At 39.2% G+C, this 27,711-nt stretch overlaps 2 protein-coding genes across 4 annotated transcripts in view; one reads left to right on the top strand and one right to left on the bottom strand.

Annotated features, from left to right (window-relative positions):
* The window catches only part of tnni3k (TNNI3 interacting kinase), a 26,216-nt gene extending 9,298 nt beyond the window's left edge, over positions 1-16,918 (top strand). The window contains exons 12-25 of one of the 3 annotated variants that reach the window (XM_014002912.1): positions 736-819; positions 904-960; positions 3,979-4,071; positions 4,161-4,218; positions 4,403-4,597; positions 6,778-6,882; positions 6,961-7,013; positions 8,787-8,839; positions 9,356-9,488; positions 11,460-11,569; positions 14,864-14,923; positions 14,998-15,167; positions 16,345-16,424; positions 16,650-16,918. In XM_014002912.1, coding sequence (XP_013858366.1) covers positions 736-819; positions 904-960; positions 3,979-4,071; positions 4,161-4,218; positions 4,403-4,597; positions 6,778-6,882; positions 6,961-7,013; positions 8,787-8,839; positions 9,356-9,488; positions 11,460-11,569; positions 14,864-14,923; positions 14,998-15,167; positions 16,345-16,424; positions 16,650-16,729 — 1,331 coding nt within the window. In that variant the 3' untranslated portion in view covers positions 16,730-16,918. Of the gene's footprint in view, positions 1-735; positions 820-903; positions 961-3,978; positions 4,072-4,160; positions 4,219-4,402; positions 4,598-6,777; positions 6,883-6,960; positions 7,014-8,786; positions 8,840-9,355; positions 9,489-11,424; positions 11,570-14,863; positions 14,924-14,997; positions 15,168-16,344; positions 16,502-16,649 lie in introns of those variants that run through there. The other 2 variants (XM_014002913.1, XM_014002914.1) reach the window with 2 other exon arrangements.
* Positions 16,919-16,988: 70 nt separating this feature from the next.
* Positions 16,989-27,711, bottom strand: part of erich3 (glutamate-rich 3) — a 21,847-nt gene continuing 11,124 nt past the window's right edge. The window contains exons 8-14 of the mRNA XM_014002917.1: positions 25,865-26,045; positions 25,590-25,776; positions 23,548-23,780; positions 23,300-23,446; positions 22,807-23,160; positions 20,741-20,875; positions 16,989-20,654 (exon numbers count right to left, since the gene is read on the bottom strand). Of these exons, the coding sequence (XP_013858371.1) occupies positions 17,734-20,654; positions 20,741-20,875; positions 22,807-23,160; positions 23,300-23,446; positions 23,548-23,780; positions 25,590-25,776; positions 25,865-26,045 (4,158 nt within the window). The 3' untranslated portion in view covers positions 16,989-17,733. The remainder of the gene's footprint in view (positions 20,655-20,740; positions 20,876-22,806; positions 23,161-23,299; positions 23,447-23,547; positions 23,781-25,589; positions 25,777-25,864; positions 26,046-27,711) is intronic.

A 27,711-nucleotide genomic window follows, 5' to 3' on the forward strand; every position in this document is an offset into this window, starting at 1 on the left:
CCTAGATACTTTATTATGGTATAGTATTTAAATGTATGCCTGAGAAACATAATTTTGGCCCTTTAATGTTGGGCTTAAAAGTCAGTTATCAGGCATCAGAGTCTCACTTTAAAGAGACATATCATGCTTTTAAATCCTTCTTTTTCACATTTAAATCGTTCAGTTGGGGCCTTTTTAAAGTGGAACTGCAATGCTTTGGTCTGAATGCCTCCTTATTGTAACTCCACAAGCCCCTCTTTCACCCATTTTCTGACGTGGGTCTCAGATCAGCTCGTTTTGAGGCTGTCTCTTTCAATACAAACTAACCTTTTTTGGCTCGGGAAGCTCCATCTCTGACCCTCTTGACCTAATCAGCAACAGATGGTTTAGAACACAGATAATAAGTTGATCTCACTTGCTTTCAAGCACAAAAACYTTTTGGTGAAAAGCGTGGTGGTGCAGTGAAGTCAGACATTGCACCACTGACATGTGTTTGGTTCTAAATTCCACATATTTCWGCCAACCTGCACGCAGTTCACTATGATTGATCCTAATCCAGCCCACTACAGGACAGTGAAGYATAGGACAGAGTGATGGTCTCAGACAGTGGCAGATTATTCTTAATTTTAATAACTTGCGTTTACACTTAAGCCTGAAAGTAGGAGTGAATTTCAGAAATTCTCAACACCGAAGACTAAAATTCCACATTAAGAGGTTTGATAAATCTGGGCCCAGATCTCACCGTGTGTTTCTCAGGTCACGACGCCATCGTCACTTTGTTGAAACACTACAAGCGTCCAGATGATTCTCCGTGCAACGAGTACTCCCAGCCAGGAGGGGGTGAGTCAGCACCCCGAGACARGACCAGCTTTAATAAAACTTCTGACTCATCTCCTACTGAAACCTTTCAAATGTTTCCTGCAGATGGGTCCTACGTTTCAGTTCCGTCTCCTCTGGGGAAGATCAAAAGCATGACTAAAGGTAGTGAGATGGACCGAGTGCAGCTGGCATGTCTGCACACACACTGTGTCTGTCGCCAAGAGGACGGGTCTAGATGCTTATCAGAACTATGTGCTGCTGGGTTTTTCTTTTTTTCTTTTGGGGAAATTGTTTGCTGTGTGAATTATAGATCACTTTTTAAATATATACAGCTCAAGTCAGACGTTTACATCCACTTATGGTATGAAGTGGTCATGAGTAATCAGGCTTTTATTAACTTATTTAGACTATTTCCAAGGTGAACTGGTTACACAAATACAACTTTATACTGTGCATACAATCACCTATTTTTAAATATGTGATGATGAAATATCTAAATCTTGACAAACCCTAGGCATATTAATCTTTTGTTAGTGATTATGATCGGCTGTGGTTGGTAGCTTCTCTTTYCACAAAACTAATCCGGTTAAACAGTACTTACCTGTCACCCAGATGAAAGCGGATTGTTTAGGATCTGAAAACTGCTGGAACACCAGTGTTAGTGTGAMGTTTACACCGACATGGAGGACTTCTGAGACTTTCTTCATACTGCAGATTCTCATGTGTAATGCTGCATTCGACGCTGGTGAAACGAGAGTTACCACACTTGTTTGGTGAGAAAAGACTTTTCTGACTTATCGCTAGTAAACCTTGTATTAAAACACACACGCTTACATTGAAATTACAGGGTTTCCAAACTGTTACATCTCCTGGACTGTGCTGCTAAAATAAACAACCTAAGATGAGTAGAATGAAAATTTATAAGAATAAATAAACCTATATTCAGTGGCAGCTGGTGGTGACATTTGTAGGGTGGGCTAACAGATATTTAATGTATAAATGTATAATAAAACAGTAAAGATTGAATTCTGACAACAGATCCAGATGGTAAAACAGATTAAATTTGACATAAAGAAAACCTGCTATAAATTTTGACTTTATGCCCTTTTTTAGCGCAAAGACAACCGTAAAATGAGCTACCACCAAAAACCAAGCTTACACAAAGTCTCTGACAGTTGTCCAATACTTGATTCACCTGAACTAAGTTTCAACTAGAGCTGGGCGGTATGACCCAAATTTTATATCACGTTATTTTCAACAATTACACCGGTTTCACGGTATTTGACGGTTTTTTCCCCACAGCTCAGCTGATATTAAAATGTAAACAAATTTTGCTTATTGACTTTTTTCTTTTACTGTACCTCTGTATCACTGTTTCCCTCCTCTTGTACGTCTTTTCTTCTTTGCCTGGTTGTAGACAGTAATCATGCATTTAGGTTCGATCATGAAGGGTTGAGAAAAAAATCATTATCTGGTCTATCGTTAAGTGTTAATAAAACTTAAAAGGACGACTCACTTTGCACACCAGTCAACTCCGCTACACTGCAAAACTACTTCCCACCCCCGGGCTTTTCACAATAGAAGCATGCTAGAGTCTCCATGCAATAACGTCTCCGTTATAACGTAGCGCGTTAAATCTAACCATGCACGTCACTGAAGAATTGTTTATTAGTTTACTATTCAGCGATGGTGAAAACAGGATGTTTTTTTTTTACGTCAGACCATATAAGCGGCTGAAACACACCACCCGCCGCCAGTTGTTCCAACAATAACGTTAGCATGCTAATGCGCTTAGCGGTGCTGCGAGGAAACATGTCCCCAGGGAAACAGTTCACTGGCGGCCGCGACGAAACGTTCCGCACGTATTCAGGCTATTTACACCGGTATTCAGAAAAGTCATATCYTAACAAAAATAAAAATCTGTTTTRGGTACAAAACGGTATACTGCCCAGCACTAGTTTCAACTATCATTTCAGCAGAAAAGAGATTTGTTAGCTATGCTTGCTGTTAGTCAGTCATTATACTAAAACCAGGAAAACTTGAATAATCTTTGGTCTGTCCACCCCAAACCTCTTCTCTTCCAGTTTTTTACTCACGCTCAAGGCATGTTTTWGTACGTCCACTCTCATTGGCTAAAGCCTGTGACCTTGGTGTGACCCTGGGCTGAATAAAATAGCTTCAATGAGCAGCAAACCGAGGGGGCGGGACAAGARGTCTGTCAATCATTCTGTACCAGGAAAGACATTAAAATGTGAAACGTTGGACTATTGGAAAGACTCTGGAATTTTCTCCAGACTGTTTGGCTCCAGTTTTGTTGTAAATTTCACAAAGTGATACAATATTTTTAATTTGTGTTAGTTAGGCATTTTAATATTTTTACTGTAAACACCAGGGCTTAGTCCCACTATCTCACTTCCCTGTTTATATTACTGGGAAAATACATCCATTTTCCAGGTAAATTTTCCACAAAAAGAATAACTGACCCATTTAGAAATATTTATTTCAGCTGCACAGTCCACAAAACTAACTTTTTCTTCTTGTGGAAAAACTACCAGATTTTTTTCCCAGTATTTTCCCTCTGGAAAAAATAACCTAACTGTTATTAGCAGTTTAGTTTAAATGTGCTATCTATAAAAATATAATTTGTGGATCCCACTAATGTACCAAGTTGCTTCCAATAACCCAGTAAGTGTAGTGACACTCGGATGTCCCAGCTTTTCACCAGCCTTGAACGCAGCATTACTCGTGTGAATCTGCAGCAGGAAGCACATGTCACATTTACATGCAGGCAGATCTGTGTGCTAAAATCTTATTGAGACTAATTTATCTCCATCCCAAAACCCTAAGAACTCTGTCCCACATGTCAAGCATGGTGGTGGTAGCATCATGCTGTGGTGCTGATGTGTTGTACCAAGTAAATGGAATAAWAAATGTCAAATCAACAAACGTAAACACAGTAGTGTTCCAATAAGACAATGATCCCAAATGCACAGATCGTAACTGGTGTCTGAACGAATAAAAGCTTCTGAAATGGCCTTCCAAAAGCACCAACACATTAACACATGAAAAGTAGAATGTATTATTTCTAGGAACATATTTCCAACAATTGATTTAGGATTTTGTTTCACTTTTAAATAAGTTATTATTCAAACTGCAGGGTTTTTCTTCCTGTATTTTCAGAAAAGGCAGAGGTTCTTGTCCTCAGGGCCAGCCTCCCGTCTCATTTCCACCTTCAGCTATCTGAGCTGGAGTTTAATGAAATTATCGGCTCTGGTAGGTCCATTCCTCTGTGTTTTTCTTTTCAGCTAATGTGCTCGCAAATCTGATAATCATATTGATGAGCGTGTGCGTTACACACTCAGGCTCCTTTGGGAGAGTCTACAGAGGCAAATGCAGAAACAAAATTGTCGCCATAAAACGGTATGTATGTATGTATGTATGTATGTATGTATGTATTTATTTATTTATTTATTTATTTATTTATTTATTTATTTATTTATTTTTTATTTATCACCACTAATACAAAGAAGCGATGCAGCATCTCTCCTCTGTTTGAATAAACTGAAAAAAAAAGATTGTTGTTTTGATTTCCTGCTCTCTGCAGCTATCGAGCCAACACGTACTGCTCCAAGTCGGACGTGGACATGTTCTGCAGAGAGGTGTCCATCCTYTGCCGCCTCAACCACCCTTGCATCATCCAGTTTGTAGGGGCYTGCCTGGATGACCCCAGTCAGTTCGCCATCGTCACTCAGTACGTCTCTGGAGGCTCGCTGTTCTCCCTGCTGCATGAGCAGAAGAGGTGAGATGCTTTGTCTAAAAAACAAACAAAAAAAAATACGCACAACAACACAGCCGTGTTCAAGCATAAAGCATCAAAGCTGATCTTTTTCTGCCACAAGACAAGTCACGAAACAGCTGGAAACATCACACAGCTTACCAAGTGACAATATCAGTTGGAAACCATATAAAAATGCTTTAAATATATAATGGCTACAAATAGTCCAAAGGTTGATTTAAATCGACCATAAAAACAGAAAAGGATGCAACATGAGCACAAATAAATACATAAGGCATATAAACACACATTACTAATCAGAAACAACAAAAAAGGACAAGGAGAAAACAATATAACTGGTGCTTTATAAAAAAAAAAACAACCACAAAAAATAACCAATGAAAAGAAAGAGATGCAAAAAATAAACTCAAAATCGGCACAAATCGAAGCTTTTTAGGCAACACTCAAACACCGGTTAAAGGTCAAACTGCTTCAAAACAACAGAAAACAACCACAGATCCACTCTAAACAATTTAAAGTTCAGACCGGGCTTAAAAAATRCAACCCGATCCAAACCTGAAGACATTCTGTCTGAGCCCGATCCAACCTGACTAATTAATAAGAGACTGGAGCCCAAAGTAAACCTGACACATTTCAGTTACCGTATTAATGCAGGTTTAAAGTAATCAGCCCTTGTTATTGACTCTTTTGCTAACGCATAATCCAGATTATTGCCAATTCTGGTCAATGCTGCTGCTGCTACACTAGATCACACGATCTCACTCCAGCTGTTCTACAGTATATACAGCTAAAACCAGAAGTTTTAAAAGAAAAGAAAAGAAACATGAAAAGTCAGATTAATGTTTGCAAATGCACACAGGGACAAAGACCCTCCTGTTTGTAGACATGTCTGACCAAACTAAAACTGAACTGTTGGGCCATAATGACCATCGTTACGTTTGGAGGAAAAAAATGGGTGAAGCTTGCAGGCCTGAGAACACCACCCTTACTGTGAAACATGAGCGTGGCACCATTATGTTGTGGGGTTGTTTTGCTCCAGGAGAGACWTCATAAAATATATGGCATCATGAAGAAAGAATATTATGTGGAAATACTGAAGCAACATCTCAAGTCATCAGCCAGGAAGTTAAAGCTTGGACACAAATGGGTCTTCCAAATGACCCAAAGCATGCTGCCAAACTGGTTAGAAAGTGTCCCAAAGATAGTGGCCATCACAAAGCCCTGAACCCAATCCTATTGAAAATTTATGGGCAAAGCTGAAAAGGCATGAGCGAGCAAGGTGGCCTTTAAACATGGCTCAGTTCCACCAGTTCTGTCTGGAGGAATGGGCCAACATTCCTGAGAAGCTTGTGGAAGAAAACCCAAAACATTTGACCCAAGTCATACAGTTTAAGGACAATGGTACCAAATACTAACGGGGTGTATTTAAACTTTTGACTTTAAAGAAAGTAATAAAAGTTGCCTTAAAAAACCATCTCATTATTCTGGCATTTAACAAATAGGAAAAAGTTTTGGTAATCCTAATTGACCTAAAACAGGAGAAGTTTATTCTGATTTCACGTTAGTGTGGGGGAAAAAATGCGCATGTGTTTTTTATATAGTATATGTAAACATCTGGTTTCAACTGTGCCTACTTGGCTGCAACRCAATAAAAGAAAAATATTTACATGAAAAATGATCTCACCAAAGCTCAAAATGATGAGAGGAAGATTAAAATAATGAACGAGGACAAATCAGTGGGAAGTCAGCTGATAGGAGGACCATAAAACAGTCTGATTTGTTTTCATTCGATCCTCCTCCAGTCTCTGTGTGTTTTCTCAAGAAATGTATTGATGTATAATTCATAATTTAAAATATTTTATTAAGTTACCTAAGTAGGTGAAAGTGGGCTTCTTTAAAATGTAAAASCAAGGTGGTAATGGATTGGATGTAGAAGGAGATATTGGGTGCTGTAGGACTTGTTTGCACAGGTCTCATTGTCATCCTGCGAGCGTCAAGTTCACCGCTCTCTGCCCCTCAGCCGGGACCGCCATCGATCCAGATAAAGTGTTCTGCTAACTGTGTGTCCAGGTGCTGTCTTTATAGACTGTCCTATCGACCTGTGTAAAGTGCTGCGTTTGATTGGCAGAGCCTATTGATCCGGAGCTAAGTGGTCGCTGCTTTAATGATGTGTCAATGGACAGGCTCATCGACCTGCAGTCCAAGCTCATCATTGCCATCGACGTGGCCAAGGGCATGGAGTACCTGCACAACCTCACCCAGCCCATCATCCACCGGGACCTCAACAGGTTGGAGTTYCAGTAATCACACGTGATGGCTGCTGCCACTGTGTTTATGTTCTAACATTACAGCCGTRTTCCTCCCAGCCACAACATCCTGCTTTATGAGGACGGGCATGCGGTAGTGGCTGACTTTGGAGGTGAGTATTCATAAGGGATTCACCCGTTCAGTCACAGAAGTTGTTTCATTTTTTTAAAGAGGGACTACACTGAAATGTGACTGAAGTTGGCTAATTTGAGCAAAACTTCAGTGTCTATCATTGTGTGACTTCCATCTTTACTCAGTTRACACGAATGAACTAACTCTCCTCTAACTGTTAAAGATTTCAAGTCATACTCCATAAATTGTACAAAAAAGTCACGTCCATTTTGTTCACTTGAAGTTAACAAATAAAGGAGCTGCATACAATGTTTACAAGGTTTGATTGAATACCATAAAAAGCAGTATTTAAAATACCAAAACTGCAATAAATATCTTGTTCTTTAAAGGGGCAATATCATGTAAAATAAACTGTTTTGAGTTTTACATCATGTTATAATGTTATAATCTCATAAAAAACATGCCCAAAGCCTTGCTTTGACTCATTCATGCATGTTTGAGAAAGGAAGACATGCTGAGGAGCAAAACGACAGGTGGGGACCAGAAACGCCCCTGGGACGTATCTTTGAGCCGAGCTTCCTCGTGTTGGAGCACCCCCTCCCCCTCCCCACACACCCCGCCCATGACTCCTGCAGGCTCTCGGGTGAAAGTGAAAGTGAAACTTAAACTGTCTGCTGAGCTCTGCACTGAAATGGACAAGACAGTAGCGGAATGTGGTTCTTAAAGAGACAGAGGCCAATTTCAAGGTGTTTAGAGGAGGAAGTGATGAGAAGATAAGTTTATTTTCTATTTAAACATAAAAACAGCATTTTAATAACAGCTAAAGGTGACATAGATACTTTATTGTGGTATAGTATTTAAATATATGCCTGAGAAACACATAATATTGCCKCTTTAAAAAGGTATTGTGTTACATCATCTCATTTTAGGATGAGGGGATGCTGCCTTTCATGCCAAGGTTTTAAACAAAGATGTCACGTGATCAGTCAGTGCTCAGATTGTGTGTTGGGGTAGACTCTCAGCTACAACCACACCTAATTATAGCTTGATATTTATAAAAAAATAACGGAGTTGTGTTTGCCTAGGTCATTTTAACTGTGGTGAATCAAGTTAATTCCAAAAAGTTCCTATAGATGTATAGCTAGTGGTTACTAAATGAGAGTTTTATTACATTTTTCCAGCGGATCATGAGATATTACAGGGTGAGTCAAAAGACTCAGGACACCCGCTCAWTTTGGAAACAAAAAAGGAAAATGAAAAATCTGAATATTCCAGCAATTGATGGGTAAGAGGGACTATATTTTAGGCAATGTTCGGAAAATGGCCGCCATTTTGAAAACCTGGATTAAAGTCAAATGTTTTCAATGAGAAGGTGATTACATCAAAGATGACCTAAGGCAACCTCAGAAAGCTAAAGAGGGGAAAATGCAAATTAAGAAAAAATGCAGAAATAAAACAAATCTAATAAATGTTTTCAGATATTTATCATAAAATTAAATCTGTTTTCAATCATTATTTTAACATATAATTTATAATAATATTTAAAAATGTTATTTAAGAGAACTTGAGTGGTTTGATTTATTTTGTCTATTCTTTCTTTAACAGCTTTTTGAAAAGTTGTTTTTTCAGTGGGAACATAACATCTTATAACACTTTAGAAATATACCACTTGCATCAAATTTAACTTAGTGCACTCTGACTTTATATGTTTCACAGAGTCACAGCTTTTCTCTAAAGAATGTACTTTTTTTGTTTTACTTCGTAACAACTGCTACTTCCTCCGACCTGCGCCTGTTTTTTCTTTTCCCCACAGAATCCAGGTTTCTACAGTCAGTCGACGAGGACAACATGACCAAGCAGCCGGGGGTCAGTAGTGTTCGCCCACCTCATGATGAGCTTCCTTCCTTTCACACCAGAGCCAGGATACGTCACRTCAGGGGGAAATAAAAGTATATGCTGGTATTTTGTGGGAGTTGAAGACAGGCACCTTCTGCCATCAATTACCCACCGGATAAAAACTGCCTTCTTGCAGAATTTATCTGAATGTGCTGACTCAGCACTGCAGAGTGCTTAGCCTGCAGTTTGCTGCTAAGTGTGTTGCATCTCTTAGGATCTGTCTGTTGTGTCAAACTACTTGCCCTTGCCAAAAACAACGAGTATTTATTATAATAACTGGACTTCCTTCATGTGTGTGTAAATGTCTGTGTTTGGACATTTATTATGTTTAGACAACTTAAAACACATCAGTCACAGTCCGCTAACTAAAATTCACTTTATGTTGCTTTCACTTTTTGAACATCTAAGTGTTGTGTGTGTGTGTGTGTGTGCGTGCGTGCGTGCGTGCGTGCGTGCGTGCGTGCGTGCGTGTGTGCGTGTGTGCAGAACCTGCGATGGATGGCTCCTGAGGTGTTCACACAATGCACTCGTTATTCAGTGAAGGCGGACATGTTCAGCTACGCCCTCTGTCTGTGGGAGCTGCTCACTGGAGAAATCCCCTTCGCTCACTTGAAACCAGGTGATTTGTTTTGTTTTGTTTTGTTTTTCTATTTTTTGTTTGTTTGGGATGCAATCATTTTAATAAGATGAGTTTCAACAAGTCTTAAGTTTGTGTCTGAAGTAGTTTCATTAGGACAAGATTTAAGAATAAAAATGATGACTGACTGACACTTGCTGTGGTCTTTACATTATTGCTTTATTAACAAAACAATCTAAATTATTTCTACTGAATATCCACAACTGAATCAGTGACTGTCAGTGGTAACACTTTTTTACCACATTTTTTACCACATTTATGAAGCTGAATTGGGGTCGCAAAGTTTATTCAAACAAAATACTTTTTTTTGAACTGAGGGAAAAAATTGTGAACTGAAAAAAAAAATAAACTTGATAATCAATTTGAAACTGATAGAAAAAGTGCAAAACTTTTATCATGTAATAAGTATATGGCAGGCTGTTATGTCATATAATTAAACAATATGGCATATCTTATCACATAATTAACAAGCATGGCAGCCCATTGTATCTTAATAAAGAAAAATGGTAGGCAGTTGTATCATATAATTAGCCATTTATGCTAGACTATTGTGTCATTCAGTTCAAAAATATGGCAGGCCATTATATCATATAATTAACCAAGTATGGCAGGCTTTTGTATCATACATTAAAAAATTATGTCAGTCCGTCTTGCCAAATAAGTTAAAATATGGCAGTTTGTTTTATCATGTAATTCATAAAGTATGGCACACCTTTGTGTCACATCATAAAAAAAATGACAGATCGTTATAATTAACTAATTAACGCAGAAAGTTGTGTCATATAATAAATAATATAGCAGGCTATTGTGCCATAATTTAAAATATGGCAGGTCGTTTTATCATATAGATTAAAAATATGGCAGATATTTGGGTCATAATTAACGTGTATGACAGACCGTTGTAGCATATAATTAACAAATATTTATCATATAATCAAATATACAATATTAATTATTTTCAGTTTCAATTTTTTTTCTGTTCCCAATTTTTAAAAAAATATAGTGTAGATATATTTTTACAAACTTTATGACCCCAATTTAGCTCTATACACACTGATTTTTGCTAAGTAAAGTTCGGCGGCACGACGGCTCAGTGGTTAGCACCGACGCCTCACAGCAAGAAGGTCCTGGGTTTGATCCCCGGTTCGGACCTGGGTGTCTTTCTGTGCGGAGTTTGCATGTTCTCCTCGTGCTTGCGTGGGTTTTCTCCGTGTACTCCGGTTTCCCCCACAACACAAAAACATGTACAATAGGTTGCCTTCAGGCCCAGGCCGCCCTTGAAAAAGAGATCTGAGATCTCAATGGGATTTGCCTGGTAAAATAACGGTAAATAAAAAAAATAAATAAGTATCACAGTCCTATAACAGTCCTGACATGTTGATAAATAACAGTAATAGGGCTTATTAGGTTTAGGCTGATATTAAGCACAAAGTACACCTGTACCACTTTACAATAAAGGATTCCAAAATACTTTGTTATTAATTACATTTTAACACTTAAATAGCTTAATATACTACTATAATTTTATTAACATACAAAAAAGTTATTAACCGCCTTTTATGTTAAAGCAATTTTACTGTGGTGAGATCCTATACTTTTTAAATAATCCCAGTTAATCACAATTTTCAATTAGCTCAGCCTAATCAAAATTCTTCTCTTTGTCACTTAACTTGTTATATTTAATTTCTAATGTTTCTGCACCAAAACGAGCCAAAAGAAACCCCAAGTCATTTGGAGAAAATTTCTAATTGAAACATAGTTCAATGTCAATTTAGCAAGAAATCATTGCCCATTTTAATCTGATGCTGTAACTAATCATTATTGGTTTATAAAGAATTTTAAGGATTTTTTTGACTATTTATTGTTTTGTGTAAAAGTACTCATTTTATTCAGATTTATGTAAAATAAATGCCAACAGAACTTGGACACATCTAACTTTGAACCGTTCCTCAGCTGCGGCTGCAGCAGACATGGCTTACCATCACATCCGGCCTCCTATCGGCTACTCCATCCCCAAACCCATCTCTGCACTTCTTATGAGAGGCTGGAACTCGTGTCCAGAGGTAACACCCCGACTTCCTGTTTGTTCTGTCATTATTAGAAACATTACATCAAATCATTTGTAACTTATATGCAAAGCTGATATTTTCTGTRACCCTTTACACCGCCTTCATTTTCGCGTTACATGGTTGTTCTGGCAGACCTTATGTCTGCTCAAAATGCCCCAGGCTACAATTATTAATGCCACTATTTGTCCAGTTTAAAAGAAAATCAAACAATTATATGTAAATAAAAAAGATACACCAAATGATTGGCTCAAATTGTTAACGGGGAATTTGCACCTTGATCGGCTCAAATTGGTGAACAGACAGACAAATCCTAACAAAATAATAATAATAATAATAATATTAATAATGATAATAATAATAATAATAATAATATAAAGTATATATCAGTCTTTAAGTGGTCAGTACTGATAAATCCAACATTTTTTTGGTCCATGAATGCACCATCAGCGCAGCCCAGATAGACCATATATTTATTTGGTGTTGCTTTATCTTAAACATTTATATCACCATATTTTCTAACAGTATGCTGGTATTTTTTTTACATGCACAGCAATGTGTGTAAAAGACATTTTCTACTTACTGAGAGGGAAATTACTGTCAGGATCTCTGCGTTTTTATGTTTATGGTTCCTTGRGTTGTTTTTTTAAGTTCCTTTTTAGGTTGCATTATTTCTCTTTAGCTCCTCTGTYTCCCTTGTGTCATTCCTCATTCCTCCCTCAGTCTCAGTAGTTTTCCAGTCTATCAGCCACTCTCACCTGTTGTCTCGCCCTAATTAGCCCAGATGCCTTCCATGTTCTCATCAGCCCATTCCTATTTATTCAGTCTCTGTCACCACCTCATCAGTTCTGCGCTGCCTTCACTTGTGCTAAATATCAGGCTCTCCATGTGTTTCTTATGTGTCCTCCAGCTCTTGTGTTTTTGTAAAWTTTTTTCCACCTCGTCAGCTTTAGTTTTATGAATAAATCGSTTTAGTTGTTGAGCTCTTTCTGCTTCCATCTGCATTTTAGGTCCTAAATCTCCAGCAAGCCTGATATTTACTGTGGTAAAGTGGTCAGGAGTTGTCTACTACATCATCATGTCCGCACAAATATAATTAGTCTTTGTAGAAGTGATAGTTTTCAGCGTAGGGTCACTAATGACTTACCTTCCCTCTGTGCTCCTGGTACAATGTGTGGAAATGCTATTTGACCAAAATATTTGTGACTCTGCATCACATTGCGGCTATCCAGCGTTTAGACTATAACKTTCTTTCTCCTGCACGGTGCATAACGGGACCGCGCAGCAACAAATTTAACTCTGCAAAGTTTGAAGAATACCAGCCCCTGAACAGACCACTTCGTAGTTAGAAATGAATCACAAATGCGCGGAGCAAAGCCCTTCTGGGTTACAGGTCAACTGGGTAAACATTGCGGTGAAAATGCCATTGTAATTGTGCAAATGTAACGAGCTCGAAAACCACAAAATAGCTTAGATATTTATGAAAATTCTCATCTACAGTCCTAAAGGAAAGTTTAGCACAAATCTGTTTAGAGCAAATACATTMGGTARGTATAACGGCATAAATTTGTAAATGCTGAATTTGTGCAATTACAGTGGCAACCTCAGCTTTTCCGTGATTTTTTTGTGATCATTTCTAACTACAAAAAGGTCTATTGAGACACAGGCAACGACAGTATTGTGCTGCTGTGCTTTCAGCGGTCCAGCAGGAAAAAAAGTCCCTGTGAAACAATTTATTGGTGGCTGCAATGTTCCGCACAATGCTCAGGAAATTTAAGCTGGTATACTAAAACCAGAGCATTAATATTGTAACAAAACAAACAACAACAACAACAACAACAACAAAAAGGTTTTCAGTACAAACCATCCAGCTCTGTTTTATCTTATCTTAATAAAATTTATTGCAAGAGAGATGCCTGCAACTTACTGGAGAATGAAGTTTTAAGATTTCAGTCTCTGTTGGCCCCATTAAGACTGCCTTTTATGAATTTACTCAGAATTACTATTTTTTTAAACCAAACTGAGGTCATTTAAACAGCCATTTACAACATTAATTAAATCAAACACAATAATCTGCACAATCAGCTGTTCCTTTAAGCACATGCAGCACTGATGAAAGCTAGAGGCCAGTCCCCAGACGATGCATCACCGTGCCGTCATGCTCATAATTAGCAGGGCTGTTTTCCACTCCACCTCATCAAGATGCATTATTCCACGGGACAAAGTTGCTGCTGGCACATCTTTCTCTTTGTGCAACACGTTCTTCCTGCTTGCAAGTTAACGATGCCCGACGTGTCACCTGTTTGCCTGGCTGTCCCAGAGCAACGTCGTGAAATCATTTCATTTAACCAGAGCTACATGTTGAACAGGGCTGCCACCGTTTTCTCATCTGAGCACAAGTTTTACTTAAAGGGGACAGTTCTTGTAAAATCCATTTTTTTGCCATTAAATGGATTTTGTTGCGTACTTGGAGTCTCTAGGAATGCAAAAATGTTTAATCTAATCTCTTACGGTGCTCCGTGGATATCTTTATATTCTGTTTGGATTATATTTTTCAACCCATTTAGTTCTCTCTATTTTCGATAATGTTTTTTGAACTATTWCATCAAATTATTTACAATGAAACCTCTAAATAAGGTCTAGACCAATTACAATTTTACCATCTTCATCCTCCTCTGGCTCTGGGTCAGACTCTGGCTCCAGCATGTAAGACTGGATGGATAAGTCTTCTCTTGTTAACATCTTTTWATTCATTTGTAAAACAAAAGTTTCTGTGCAGCATTATAGTCATAAACCCCTCTGGGGTGTGAAGCACCTCGTTTAGATTTAAAGAGACAGCCTCAAAACAAGTTGATCTGAGACACATCTCAGAAAAGAGGTGAAAGAGGGGCTTGTGGAGTTACAACAAGGAGGAATACAGACCAAAGCGTTGCAGTTCCACTTTATATAGACCCCAAAGGGTTTAGACCCCAATTGAATGATTTAAATGTGAAAAAAAAAGGATTTTGTCTACTTTTTATTAATAAATCATTCTGATTCCATCAAACACCACAAACAAGAGTGTTTAGAAGAAATAAACAAGGGTTGGATTTTTTCCTGATAATTTTCTGTTTTGTATCTTGGTACACTGAGATGCAGACAGATGCAGGAATGACTGTTTTTAGTGGCATACTTCACCTTTTCCTTAGGATTGATTGGAAAAATAAAAACACAGGAAGGGGTTAGAGAGGACACACTTGTTCCARTGTTGTTGTTTTTTAAATGTGACTGAAACTTTGTTTCTGATTTTAGGACAGGCCTGAATTCTCTGAAGTGGTTTCCAGCCTGGAGGAATGTCTGTGTAATGTTGAGGTATGAAAAATCTATRCTCACCTGCTTTAAATAAACGTTTACTAAGGTTGTCATGTGTCCTTCTTTTGTCCCAGCTGATGTCCCCGGCTTCCAGCAACAGCAGCGGCTCCCTGTCCCCCTCCTCCTCCTCRGACTGCCTGCTGGGGCGAGGCGGACCGGGCCGGAGCCACGTGGCCGCCCTGCGCTCCCGCTTTGAGCTGGAGTACGCTCTCAACACTCGCGCCTACGCCTTCTGGACTCAGAGGTAGGACACTGGAGCACCTTCTCAGACAAGTGAAGATCAAGAGAATAGATTACTGCACAATGGTCACATTAACACTCAGCACTTGAAGTGTCTGTGTGATGGTTCTGATTCAATGTTGTTTCTGGGCTCTGTGAACAGACTGATACAGTCATCAAGTTATAGACGTTTCTTAAATTATTATTTAAAACCCAGAGAAACTTCTCACTAAAAAGTTACAAATGGAGACATTCAAATAAATCCTAACGACATGCTGTGTTACTTATCCACTAAAGAGCAAAGGAGATTTATTTAAWCCCCAAATAGGTGTTAAAGTGTTGTCCAGGTGATCGGTTATAATGTAAGCTGAAGAATGGAGTTTCTTGGTAACCAAATATGAAACAAAAGGAAACCAGGCATGACGATCCGTGTACGGTTCTTCTTTGGTTTTTCCATTTCAAAATAAATTGTTTGTTTTTCCATTTTCAAAACCTAAATGAAATATCTAACTAATTAAAAACACACAGTGTTTGTTTTTTGCTTCWGCTATTTTAATCCAAAATAAAATACAGTATATGGTTTCTGTCACCAAAGAAGAAGAGTTTACAGTGGCTGGAAGAATGCTATAAAACGGAAACCGATTCTAAAGATATTGGCAATGGCTGAGTTCAAATCTGATTATCAGATCAATTTTGCTCACGGTAAAATAACTCTCAAGATTCGACAACTCCTTCTAAAAAAGTCCTAAGTGAAACATAATGCGGAGTTCAGGCCATGATGATTTCCGGTTACGCTAGTAATAAATAGTGCGCTAACAAAATATAAACACTGTCCTTGTTTTAACCATTAAAATGAAAAAGTCGAAGAAACAGCATTTTTCAATTTTGCAATTGTTGTTTTTCTAATAAAGTTTAAAAACTAAAAAAAAAACCACTAGAATATTAGTTTTATTTTGAAATGGAAAAATGAACCATACATGTATTCATGGTGTTGTGTGCCACACAGGTTTTTATTTTTAAATCCTGTATACATGGCTCGTGCAGAAAGGGAAAGCAGAACGTATCAAATGTCTTCAGTTTGTACCTGGCCCACATCTCGCCTGTTGTCCTGCGTCTAAACGTAGCGCCGTATAACTCTGGACACGGATTGTTTTGCAGTTTGATTAATGAATGCAGCTGAGGTTGCTGGTTTTCATTTTCAGTGAGCGTCGTCGGGCTTCTGGTGGCCTTTCGCTGGAGGAAATCAGGAGGAACATGCAGTTCTCTCCCATCGATCGAAACGGTTTGTCTGCAGAAGTCACGACTCGGCGTAACAACAGTTATTGTTTGTGGAACTAACAACTTACTGATGGAACCCAGGTTGTTGCTTTTGTTCTGAACTTTCACAGCTTGAGGAATGTATTAAATAAATAAAACAAGTGCAGCTTTGAACTGAAAAGCTGAAATTGTCACAAATGTAAATTTTTAATTCAAAAGAAGCTCTCTGTCTAAATGTTCTTTATTTCAGGGTACGTTTCTGATCCCATGAGCACCATGAGGTTCCGCTCATCGTTCAGCAGCAGCGGCAGCTTTGAGGACAGTACCTGAACCCACATCAGGATCTGGACTCTTTTATTGCTACCTAACCCATTTATTTACTGTAATCTYTGAACACATTAGAGATAAAACTAAACAAAGAGGGGTAGAAGCTAACAAATGATTGTTTCTGTAGTTTGTTTTTAAGGTTTACAAATAAAGTTTTTTTTGTGAATTGTATCATTAGATATAATTAAATATTTCTCTTCACAAAAGTCTTTTGTTTTTGTGTACATGTCAACCTCTTTTTGGCAAAAAGGCAAAGTCGCTGTCCAGTCTCAGTAACTTTATTTTGGTTTTGGCTCATTCACACAGAATCACGAAGCATTACAAACCCAAACTAACCCTAAACACAAGCTTAACAAGCAAAATAATGCTTAAAAAGGTCTTTAAATAGAGGTAGTTTCATTTGTAAGGATCACTTGACATTAATGGACTCATCATCAGCTTAATGTTCCCCTTGTTGATAAAGTTTCAGAGGGTGGTCAGAGATGGTCGCGGACAGCTTGGATTACAGATCTCTGATGAAAGCTGGGTCACTCATCTCCGCCCGCTGGAAATGTAAAGTGTAAGAGAGGCTAACTAAAGAGTCTGACATGAATTATTCAATCATCTGTGAGTAGGTCAGTATCTGTTTACAGGTAACAGATGATAGCAGCTGTACTTGATACCAAGCTGGAGACACACTAACAATAGGAAGAGGCGATCTGCTGTAAACACTGAATCCAGCAGCTGAAACATTTTGTGCAACTTGTTTGCTTTAACTATAAATGAGCTCAGTCTATAGATATTTTCCTTTTTCAGTTCGGTTCGTTTCATTTCATTTATTGTTTATTTGAATAGGGACACGTGTCAAGTATTAATACTATACACTACAACATTTATAGCCAGAGCTAATTTGCAATGCCCATCCCTAGAAACTGTTAGAAAACCCTATCGAACCTAAAGCCATGTGTTCACACAGCCTACATATGCATCTATACAAAACTAAATGAGAGCAAACTATCATTCTACCTTTACGGTCCACTCTCAGCGCCTGAAGTTAAGGYTAAAGGGTACGAGGTGTGAGCGAACAGTGCTCTGTCCACTGAGAAGGAGTTCAGGTGGTCGTTACTGAACTGTTTGATGAGCTCCACGGCTCTCGTCTCTCCACTGAAACGGTCTCCTAACGTTTCTGGATGGGCGTCCTCATCGCCCGACTCCTCTTGGCTTCCATCAGCTGGTTTGGATGTGGAGAGCGTGGTGATTTGACCTGTCCGATCGTCTGTCTGACCTGCGTTGTTCGCTGACTCAAGAAACCCTTCAGTTGTCAAAGACAGGGCAGCGACTGCTTGTGGAGCTGATCCAACGCTGGCAACCTTTTCACCACTTTGGGTCCCGAAAACACGCTCAGCGTTGAGGGAGCCTGAGAAGCTTCCTGCTTCTGTTTTCTCATGAGTTTCTTTGGCTGGTCCATCTTGATCTTGGTCTTTTTCCACATCTCCTTCATGACCACTTTGGTGAGTTTCTTCATTGGATGCTACATGGTTCTCCTCACCCTGCAGAGCAGCTTGAACTGGGTCATACTGATCATCTTGGATGTTTTCAAGGTCCTCAGTTTCTGTTTCAGTTGTGGCCCTTGGCTCTCCTTCATTCCCAAACATCTTCGCCATATTCGTTGGACCCTCTGGTTTTGGTGGCTCTGTAGATGGTGTTTCATTGTCATCTGAGTTGGATGCTTTTATATCTAAAAGCTCTTCCCTCAGATCTTCTAACGGCTCAACAAACGTCTCAAAGTACTTAGACGACTGGTGCATCATGATCCAGTTTGTGACCATATCTGTACTTTCTATGTTAGTTAGTGTCTCTGGAGTCTCCTCCCTCACAGTGACGCTCTGTTCTGCCACCTTGTTTTGTGCTGAAGGTTTGAGGAGAACACTCGCTCCTTCCTCCGAGGCCTTGCTGGCCTCCTCTGCAGCTCCTCCAGTCTCTCCATCAGCAGCATTTTCAGGGTTCTTGTCRGACACTGAACTGTCCTTCTCTTCATCTAAATGGTTAACTGCATCACCGTCATCATCTGTTGGTAATGAAGATTTTTCCTGATCTTCTGAAAGCACAAACTCACCGATGTTCTCAATGTTTTCTAATGTTTTGTTTTTATCCCTCTCTGTTTCTCCATCGCCCTTCTTCTCTTCTAATTCTTTTATTCCTGGCTCAGACATGTCCAGCTCTGGGTTGTCTTTGGTTTCATGGTGCTTTGCCTCGCTGTCATCACCTTCTTTACTGGAGCTCTGTGTGAGATCAGTATCAGGAGCCGCACCAGATATGTCATTCTCGAGCTCTTCTGCAGCTTCTTCAGGCTTTACATCTTTTCCCTCTGAGCTCTCCTCTCCACGTTCTTCTGGTTTTTCTTTGGCTTGTTCCATCCTCTCAGAGTCGGTGTTTATTTTGGCTGGAGCTTCTTCCTCATCCTCGTTAGAATGGCTCTCATCTGCAAAAGAAACCTCCCCATTTTCAGCATTGATCGCTCCATTTTCACTCGCTCCTGCAGTTTCCCCTTCGTCACTTTCATTTTCTGTGACATTTTGCACCTCGTGCGTCTCTGCTGCTTCACTGTCGCACAAATCCGCCGACTCAGCAGTGTTTTCAGCACATATTCTATTTTCTTCTTCGTCGTCACTTTTCTCTTGTTTTTCTGTAATCTCAGACACCTCTTCTCCTTCTCTTACATCTTTTTCTTCAGCTTCGGATTCTGTAACTTTCTCCTCGTTCTCAGCTTTCTCAGACTCTCCTGCTCCGTCGTTGTTTTCTTCAGAAGCCGTGTTTGTCTCAGTCAGGTTTTTGTTCTGACAGTCATCACCTCCTTCACTTTGATTCTTGACACATTCACTGTCCTCAGCATTCTCACTTCTTGCCTCCTCTATGTTCRCTATATTTACAGCTTGGAGATGTTTTGCATTTTCTTCATTTTCTGTGCTTTGACTTTCTGTGATGTTTTCATTCGTGTCTGTACGGTTCTCCACCTTACTGTCATCAGTAATGTTTTCTGTTTGCTTCAGTTCTGTTTCCTGTGTATTTTCAACTGTTATCTCGTCTGAATTCATTTGAATTTGTTCTTCCTCGGGTTCCTGCTGCTTCGTGTTTTCATGTACTTTTTCATTTATTTCCATCTTCTCCTCCTCCTCCGGCTCACACTCCTCCTGCTCGTCGTCGTTCTTTTGTTCGTCGGTTTCTGATGTTTGTTCCTGAGCTTCCTCTTTAATTTCACCCTCGTTGCTCTCGTCTTTCGTCATTTCTTCACGTTCGTTGGCTGTTCTCCCCTCCGTGGAGGCTGCAGCCTCCTCAGGCGAGCGGCTTGAATTCTCAGCGGTGACTTCGGTTTGTGACGCCGCGGTGTCGTCCTCGCCGTCTGCCTGCTGCCTCCTCTCTGCGTGGGTTTCAGGTGCCTCTTCAAAGCTGAGGGCCTCTCGCCCCTCCGAGGACTCTGCTTTGATCTCCATTGTCTCGCTTGRTGCTGTTGCCTCTGTCTCTAATCCGGATGACTCATCCTCTTTTTTGCTTTCTGCCTTTTGCCCCGTCTCATCAGTGTGAACGTCAGCCTCCACAACAACCTTCCCCTCCRTTTCTTCACTGTCCTCTGAAGCCTRAGCAGGCTTCCTTCCATCAAAGGGATCTTCAGTTTGATCATCCTGAGCAACATCTTCATCGTCTACATGAAGCTGGGTTTCATTTGGTTCCTCAGATTGATCTGCCTCTGCTGTGACTTCATCCTCTGCAGCCTTTCCGTCTTCCTCAGCCTCACTGACCTCATCTTTAATGCTTTCACTCTTGTCAGGAGGCTGTTGCTCCTCTTCCTCTTCTTCTTCTTTTGCTTCAGGTGACTCTTCTTGTTTCTGTGCCACTTCATCAGTAACAGGTTCCTCACGTTTTGTSTCCTTTAAAACAGTCTGTTCTTGATCTGACAACAGAAAAAAAAAAACTTTGCTGGAGGTTCATTTGTAAAATTAAATCAAATTAGATGAGAAATGTAATAAATTCCAGTACCATTGTTCTCCTGTTGGGGGTCTTTAGCTGTGGGCCCCTCCTCTTCCTCTGTGCTGGTGTCGCTCAGTTCAGGCTCAGTGCTGCACTGGGACTCCTTCAAAATGGCTTCTGCCAGCTTCTCCTGCACAGATTTGGCTTAAGAAATGCAAAGTCACATGATTCATGTGGTTAAAGAAACTGTTAAATTCAAGAAGACTAGATTGGAGCAAAGCAAATACAACAAAGAAGACCAAAAGAAAGAAAAAAACACATTTATTTCACTTATTTAGGAGCAAAATTATGAAGGTAAAGCAACACAACATGCAAAATGTAAGTCAAGATGGAGAAACAAAGAGCACAACCAGATTTGAAACACTATAAACAAACTTTTAAAACTCTTCCTATTCCAATGAACTCTTAATGGTAAAATGTAAAACTGTTAAATCTTTTTTCAGTCTATGATTAATCAACAGCTAAGATCAAAAGCTGGCTTTGTTCAAGAAAATCTGTGCATCTTACCAAGTTATAAAATCTTATATCCAGCCAAAAAGTCTTTTTGATCTTGTTTTGAGACTGATTTACTAAACAAGACCTGATTGTCTAAGAATAATAATCTGGTTTTGAGAATGTGTAAGATTATTTGTCTTGTTAGCCTGAAAATTTGACTCAAATTAAGTCAAAACTTTCTGCCAATGGTGTAAAAAATTTTTACTTGGTAAGATTCTTGAAATACTTGATTTGATTCAATTTTTTTCTTATTTCAAGAATCTTATCAAGTAAAATTTTCTTACTCCATTGGCAGAAATCTTTGACTTAATTTGAGTCAAATTTTCAGACTCACAAGACAAATAATCTTACACATTCTGAAAACAAGATTATTATTCTTACACAATCAGTCCTTGTTTAGTAAATCAGTCTCAAAACAAGATCAAAAAGACTTTTTGGCTGCACATAAGATTTTAAAACTTGGTAAGATGGACAGTTTTTGCAGTGTAGACATGTTAGTTTTTTTCTAGCTTGAACAGGTTAAATAAAACAGGGTGAGTCGAAATTCTCAGCACACCTTTTATTCCAGAAACCAAAGGGAAACTGAAACATCTGAATACCCCAGCAGGTAAGGGATGAGGGGAACGATATTTTTGGCTATGTCCAGAACATGGCCGCCATCTTGAAAGCCTGCCATATTGGATCAAAGTCAAGACATTTCAATGGGAAGTTGGTCATCTATTTCTGGGACAATTCTGGTTGTCTTTGATATGCCACATGATTATCTTCTTATTAGAAAAATTAGACTTTGATCCAATATGGTGSTTTTCAAGATGGCGGCCATCTTCTGAACATAGCCTAAAAGARAGACCCCCTCCTGCATTACTTGCTGAAGTATTCAGATATTTCATTTTCTGTTTTTGTTTCAGAAATTAAAGGGTGTCTTGAGACTTTTGACTCACCCTGGAGCTACAAAATAAATAAATTTGCTAGAAAAGTTTGGATGAAAGTGTAAATTAAAAATGAAGTACCTTCTCACAGCTGCATATTTTGAGCATTTTTGACATTTCTTCTTTTGGCTGATCTCTTTAGGGTCGTCACAGCAGATCTTCTCGCTTCACCTTACTATATCACTACCATCCTCCTCTGATTACAGTTTCACCCAACGAGGGCTCTTTTTGTTAAGCAACACTTCTTTTACCTTAAAAGTTAGACTCAGTTTTAGGAAAGTAAATTAAAGAGTACAAAACCTTTGTTTCAGCCTAAGACACTGATTGCAATCAGAGTAAAGAAAAAGGAAAACAAAAATGGATCAGGCAGAGGATCTCAACCACAAAACAAATGAGAAGAAAAGCAGAGAAACACAAAAAGAATGCCACCATAAAYTTTTAAAAGTATTGTTTATTTATTTATATATTTTTTTGGATTTTGTCAAATTTAGCTGACAATACTGAAGCCAATAATATTTAGTTTTCAAATGTTACTAAGTACAGCGCATATTTAGAATATGCATTGTGCTTGACTTTAAATCTGGGTGGATTATTTTTGKCATAGAAGAGAATTTTATTGAGCTTCATTTATTCCTCGAGCCCCAAACTCACCCCTGTCCTTTTCATCCTCCGTTTTGTTCTCGTGAACCGTTTCCTCATTGTTTTTGTCCTCGGAGGCGTCATCGCTCTGTTTAGTCCCGCTCCCTGGTGTGGTGCTGGTGTCAGAGATTTCTATCTCTGTGCTCTCGCCGGCGCTGTCAGAAGTCGCCTCGACCTTGGCGGCTGCGGTCTCGTCTGATTTGGGTTCTTCGTTCTGATCCGTGGCAGCAGCCGTTTCCTCGACATCATCGTCGTCTTTAGGTGGACKTTCTTCCTCGTCTTTCGTGGAGTCGTTCACGGTTTCGGCGTCGCTTTCCTCCTGATCGCTGCTTGAGATACTTGAGCCTGAACAAGACACGGTGTCTTCTGTGCAAAAGAATTCAGCGTTTTTAATTTCTAATCCCCAATCATCAAAATGCCAAAGCACATTAGGTACTTTTTGTACACTCTGATCCGTTTAATTTTCTATATGAAAAAGGGCAAAGTAGCTGAGAGAGTGACCCACCATCATTACCATTGTCATCAGTTTCAGAGACGTTTTCCTCTTGAACCAGCGTTTCAGTTTCCCTGACTGGAGATGGGGATTTCTCCTCTTCAACCGTTGCTTCTTCTACAGGGCCTTCATCATCTGCTTCAAAGTCCTCTTCATAATCTGAAGAGGGAAAAAACACACACAAACAGACACACACTCGAAACTCATTTGGGTACGTGGTATATGCTTTGGTTTCTACTCAGATGTGTCAGTTCTCGTACCCTCTCTGACTTTGTCTCTCCCAGGTGCAGTCTGTTCCTGGATTTGAGCATCTGGACCACGTTGTTGACTAGTTTTAGGTTCAAAGTGGGAGGCGGTATCCCACCCAGTCCTTCCTGTCTCCYTCTCAGGAGCATCTAATGTGCTGTTGGCTGACTGTTCTTGTGTATTGTCTTCTTTCTCTATCTTGGGTGGAGGAGTGGGCTTTTTTGCAAGCCCCATCGCTATGATGCACCTAAAACCAATCACAGAAATAAAATGAGACCAACAGTGGTGGTTTTTCTATGTGTTACGTATTCATCTGGGTTTTATTTCAACTCTTGCTTAGAGTTAATTTTTTTTGTTCATTTTCACTGATACTTCTTGCTTTATTTTGTAAAATCTGTTTCCTTTTTCTGATCTTGCTTTGTAATTGCTTCACCTACACCCAATTTGTCATCAGTGTTCTCAGTGTATTTAATCTTGGATTTTCTCCTCACGTCATCAGGTATTTGAGTTGTTGTCAATTCTTGCATCAGTATTTAGGCTTCATGCTCTGTTATTGGATTTATGGTTTTGGATCCTGATTTGGAGTTTCTTTTGATAATACAGTTTGTCTGCCTCCTGAGAAGCTGTGATTGCATCGTCCAACCACAGTCCATGATACTGGGTTTAGGATTTTAATTGTTTCTGATTTACGTATATGAGAAAACTACAAGTTCATACTGTAGTGTTCTTTACCTCCGCCAAAGAGGTTATGTTATGGGTTTGTCCGTCCGTCTGTGCACAAGATTTCTCAAAAAGTTATGAACAAAATGTTTAGGGTTAGTTGGGGCTGTCACAAAGAACAACTCATTCTAAGGTCCTGTCGCAGGTGTGGGCTCTTCAAGTGCTTCAAGCTCATAATAATTTTACATTTCAGACCCAAAAGGTTCATCTGTCTTCTGTAGTTAATGCACAAGCCACAGTCTAAACCAGGGGTCTGCAACCTTTACAATCGAAAGAGCCATTTCTGCTCCTTGTCTCACTAATAAAATGTGGTGAGGGCTGCAAAACAAGCTACAACTGTGATTATCAACTGGTGGTCTGTGGGCCTTTTCAAGGCCTTTTCAGGAATCTTTACGGTCAGTGGAGTTGACATTATAAAACTAAAAAAAATATTATTATATTATTTATTTTTATGTACACCAGGACAAATAAAAATACCATATTCATGTAAACAAGAAAAATACTGTATATAGTTTATACCAAGTTTCATAAAAACTAGAACAACTATTATTCAGGCATATATTTTTTTCTAATTCTTATTATTATGTGGTCTTCAAATTATTTAAAGGTAATTCTGATGGATTTGGGATAAAGATCATAGAAAGAAGTTGGAATATTTCAGTAAACAACAGGCTAGCTAGCATGAGCTAACATGTTTTACTTTTTGTATTAGTAGTATTGATTACATATTTGCATACAAATTGATTTCTGTTGTTGATATAAACAGCAAAAAAACAAAAAAAATATTATTTGGTCACATTGTCAAAGAGCCATGTGTGGACCCAGAGCCACAGATTGCAGACCCCTGGTCTAAACCAATGGCTTCAGATCACCACTGTGGGTCATGAAATATCAACAGAACTTCCCTAGATGATTTCCAGGAATCAAAACTTAAACACATTGCTAATGGAATGTTTTTCACCATATTTATTGCAAAGTTTAAACACAATAAATTAAAAATAATAAGAACTAGTATAATTATTAAGTCTGTCCTTGTTTATTAAAGTTATTAGCAATGTATAGTAAACCTAAATCTGGAATAACCAGGGTCGGAAACTTAAAAGTTTGGGAACCGCAAGTCTAAACACATATGTTAGATTAACATTGTGGACATAAACCTATTAGTTTTTGTTTAACCCTATGATTAAAGAGCAAACGGTCTTGAGTATATTTTTCCTGTTAGTCCATGTTGACAAAAGTGCCTACTGACTCCTAACAGTCTGATGTAAAAATAACTGTTATATTAATTTAAATTAATTTTAAAACCAAAGTGCACATTTAATCCTGAACGTCTTACTTGTAGCAGGGGGTGGCGTCCTCCACGCTGGAAAAACCAAAGTGTCCATGTCGTCCGCCGAGTCTGGAGCCTTTGCTGTGTTTGAACTCACAGCAGGAGCTCAGCCGCTCCACCTGAAGCCCATTTAGGTAGAAGGTCAAGCTGAAGGGAAACCCTCTGTGTCGCCTCGAAATGAACTGAAACGTCTCTGAGGAGGTTTAGAAAAAAAAAAGAGAGAGATAAACAACCTTCCACAGATGCCTACTTATGATTTGTTTTCATTCACAGATGCTGACCTCCCTCAAGGAGGTTTCCTTTATAGACACACAGGTTTTCTCCTCCACAGTGCTGCTGAAACACTTTGACCTCGTCCCTCAGGTCCAGCAGGTCATTGGTGAGGTGCACCGTTTTACCAAAGTACACCATGTTCAAACGCACTTTGGTCTGGTGAACCGAGCTCCTTAACCATGGGGGGTCCTGAGGGTAAAAAAAAAGTTACGGTAACGTTTTCTTTTATGGTATCTTTATTACCATGTAATTACAAGGTGATAAAAATGTAATTAAAAACATTACTATCCTATTACCATGTAATTACGTGGTAATTAGGGTTCAATTTTACTATGTAATTGTCTGCAGTAATGTAGGACTTACATGGTAATGTATTACAATTCACTATGTAACACGTAAATAAGTAGGTAATTTGGACAGTTTTAAAGTTATATTTTATTGCAATTAACCACTAACCCCAAAATTTAGTTGCATTGTTTTGGTCATAAATATAGTGTTGAGTTACCATTGAATAGTAATTTGATTGTAGTTACCCAATAAAGGTAGTTTTACTAACAGTTTTTCTTTTGTACCCTAATTACCATGTAATTACATGGAAATAAGGTAGTAATTACATTTTACATTTACATGTTTTATTACCTTGTAATCACATGAGGGTACCATAAAAGAAAGCGTTACCAAAGTTACTTCAGCTAGCTAAAGTTTGACATATATGCCACCCATCACATCAAATCAGGGATTAAGTCAGATTTAGTTCTAATAAAATAAGCACATATTCAGATTCCTGGCTTAAATTTGATCCCTCAATAATTCTGACATTGTGACGAGTCTCCAGAGAGATGATTTGATTTGTCTTACTAAATGACCTGCTTCAAAAGATAAGTTTAAATTGTATTTGAGACATTTCCTTCAAGAGTCAGAAGGCAAAGCTCTGGATTTACCGGTCTGTCTACGTTCCAACTCTCAGCTGTGGTCATGAGGCATGGATCATGAGCGATAGAGCAAGATTCTAGTTACAAGCGGTTGTAATGAGCTTCCTTTGCAGGGTGGCTGGGCTCTGCCTTAGAGATGAGGTGAGGAGCTTCATCATCAAAGAGGAGCTCAGAGTAGAGCCGCTGCTCCTTCCCATTGAAAGGAGTCAGCTGAGGTGGGTCATCTGATTAGGATGCCTCTCTTTAAATATGTTCAGGGTGCATCCCACTGGTCGGAGGCCTCGGGGAAGATGCAGGACTCACAGGGTGGATTATGTATCCTCTCTGGTCTACAAACACCTCAGGGCCTTAAGCTGGAAAGTGTCACTGAGAAGGATGTTTGGGTTTCTCTCCTGGACATGTCACTTCACTACTAGCAATTTAATCCTGATGTGGCAGGTCATATGTTTAATTTTTATAAATCCTAATTTAAATTGACTCAAAAGTGTTTGCCTGTAATATTGTTTGACTGTTTGTCCCTTGAAAATGAGTTCTTGTGTCCAAGGGTGGAGTGGGTAATCGGGACAATCGGGACGAATCCTGCTGGGCCAGCTCTGTGTATGAAGAAGGGAGAGAGTCCTCCCTCCCTTCTTCTCTGTGACAGAGCAGAGRGGTGTCGCACACACAATCAAGAGTTTGTTCTTCTATTCTTGTGGGGACTTTGCATTGACTTCCACTCATTTACCGGTCATTTCCACAGCCTAACCCTGACCCACCAATAGTATTTTCCCCAACGGGGACCGGGCTTTTCCCACATTAGGAAGAGTGGGTCCTCACCCGCACCTGTGTTTACTGGGAAAATGGTCCCCACCAGGCTGCAAACAACCATAGGCACACACACACACACACACACACACACACACACACACACACACACACACACA

This window comes from Austrofundulus limnaeus, unplaced genomic scaffold (genome assembly GCF_001266775.1).
Source record: "Austrofundulus limnaeus strain Quisiro unplaced genomic scaffold, Austrofundulus_limnaeus-1.0 Scaffold15, whole genome shotgun sequence".
Classification (NCBI taxonomy): domain Eukaryota; kingdom Metazoa; phylum Chordata; class Actinopteri; order Cyprinodontiformes; family Rivulidae; genus Austrofundulus; species Austrofundulus limnaeus.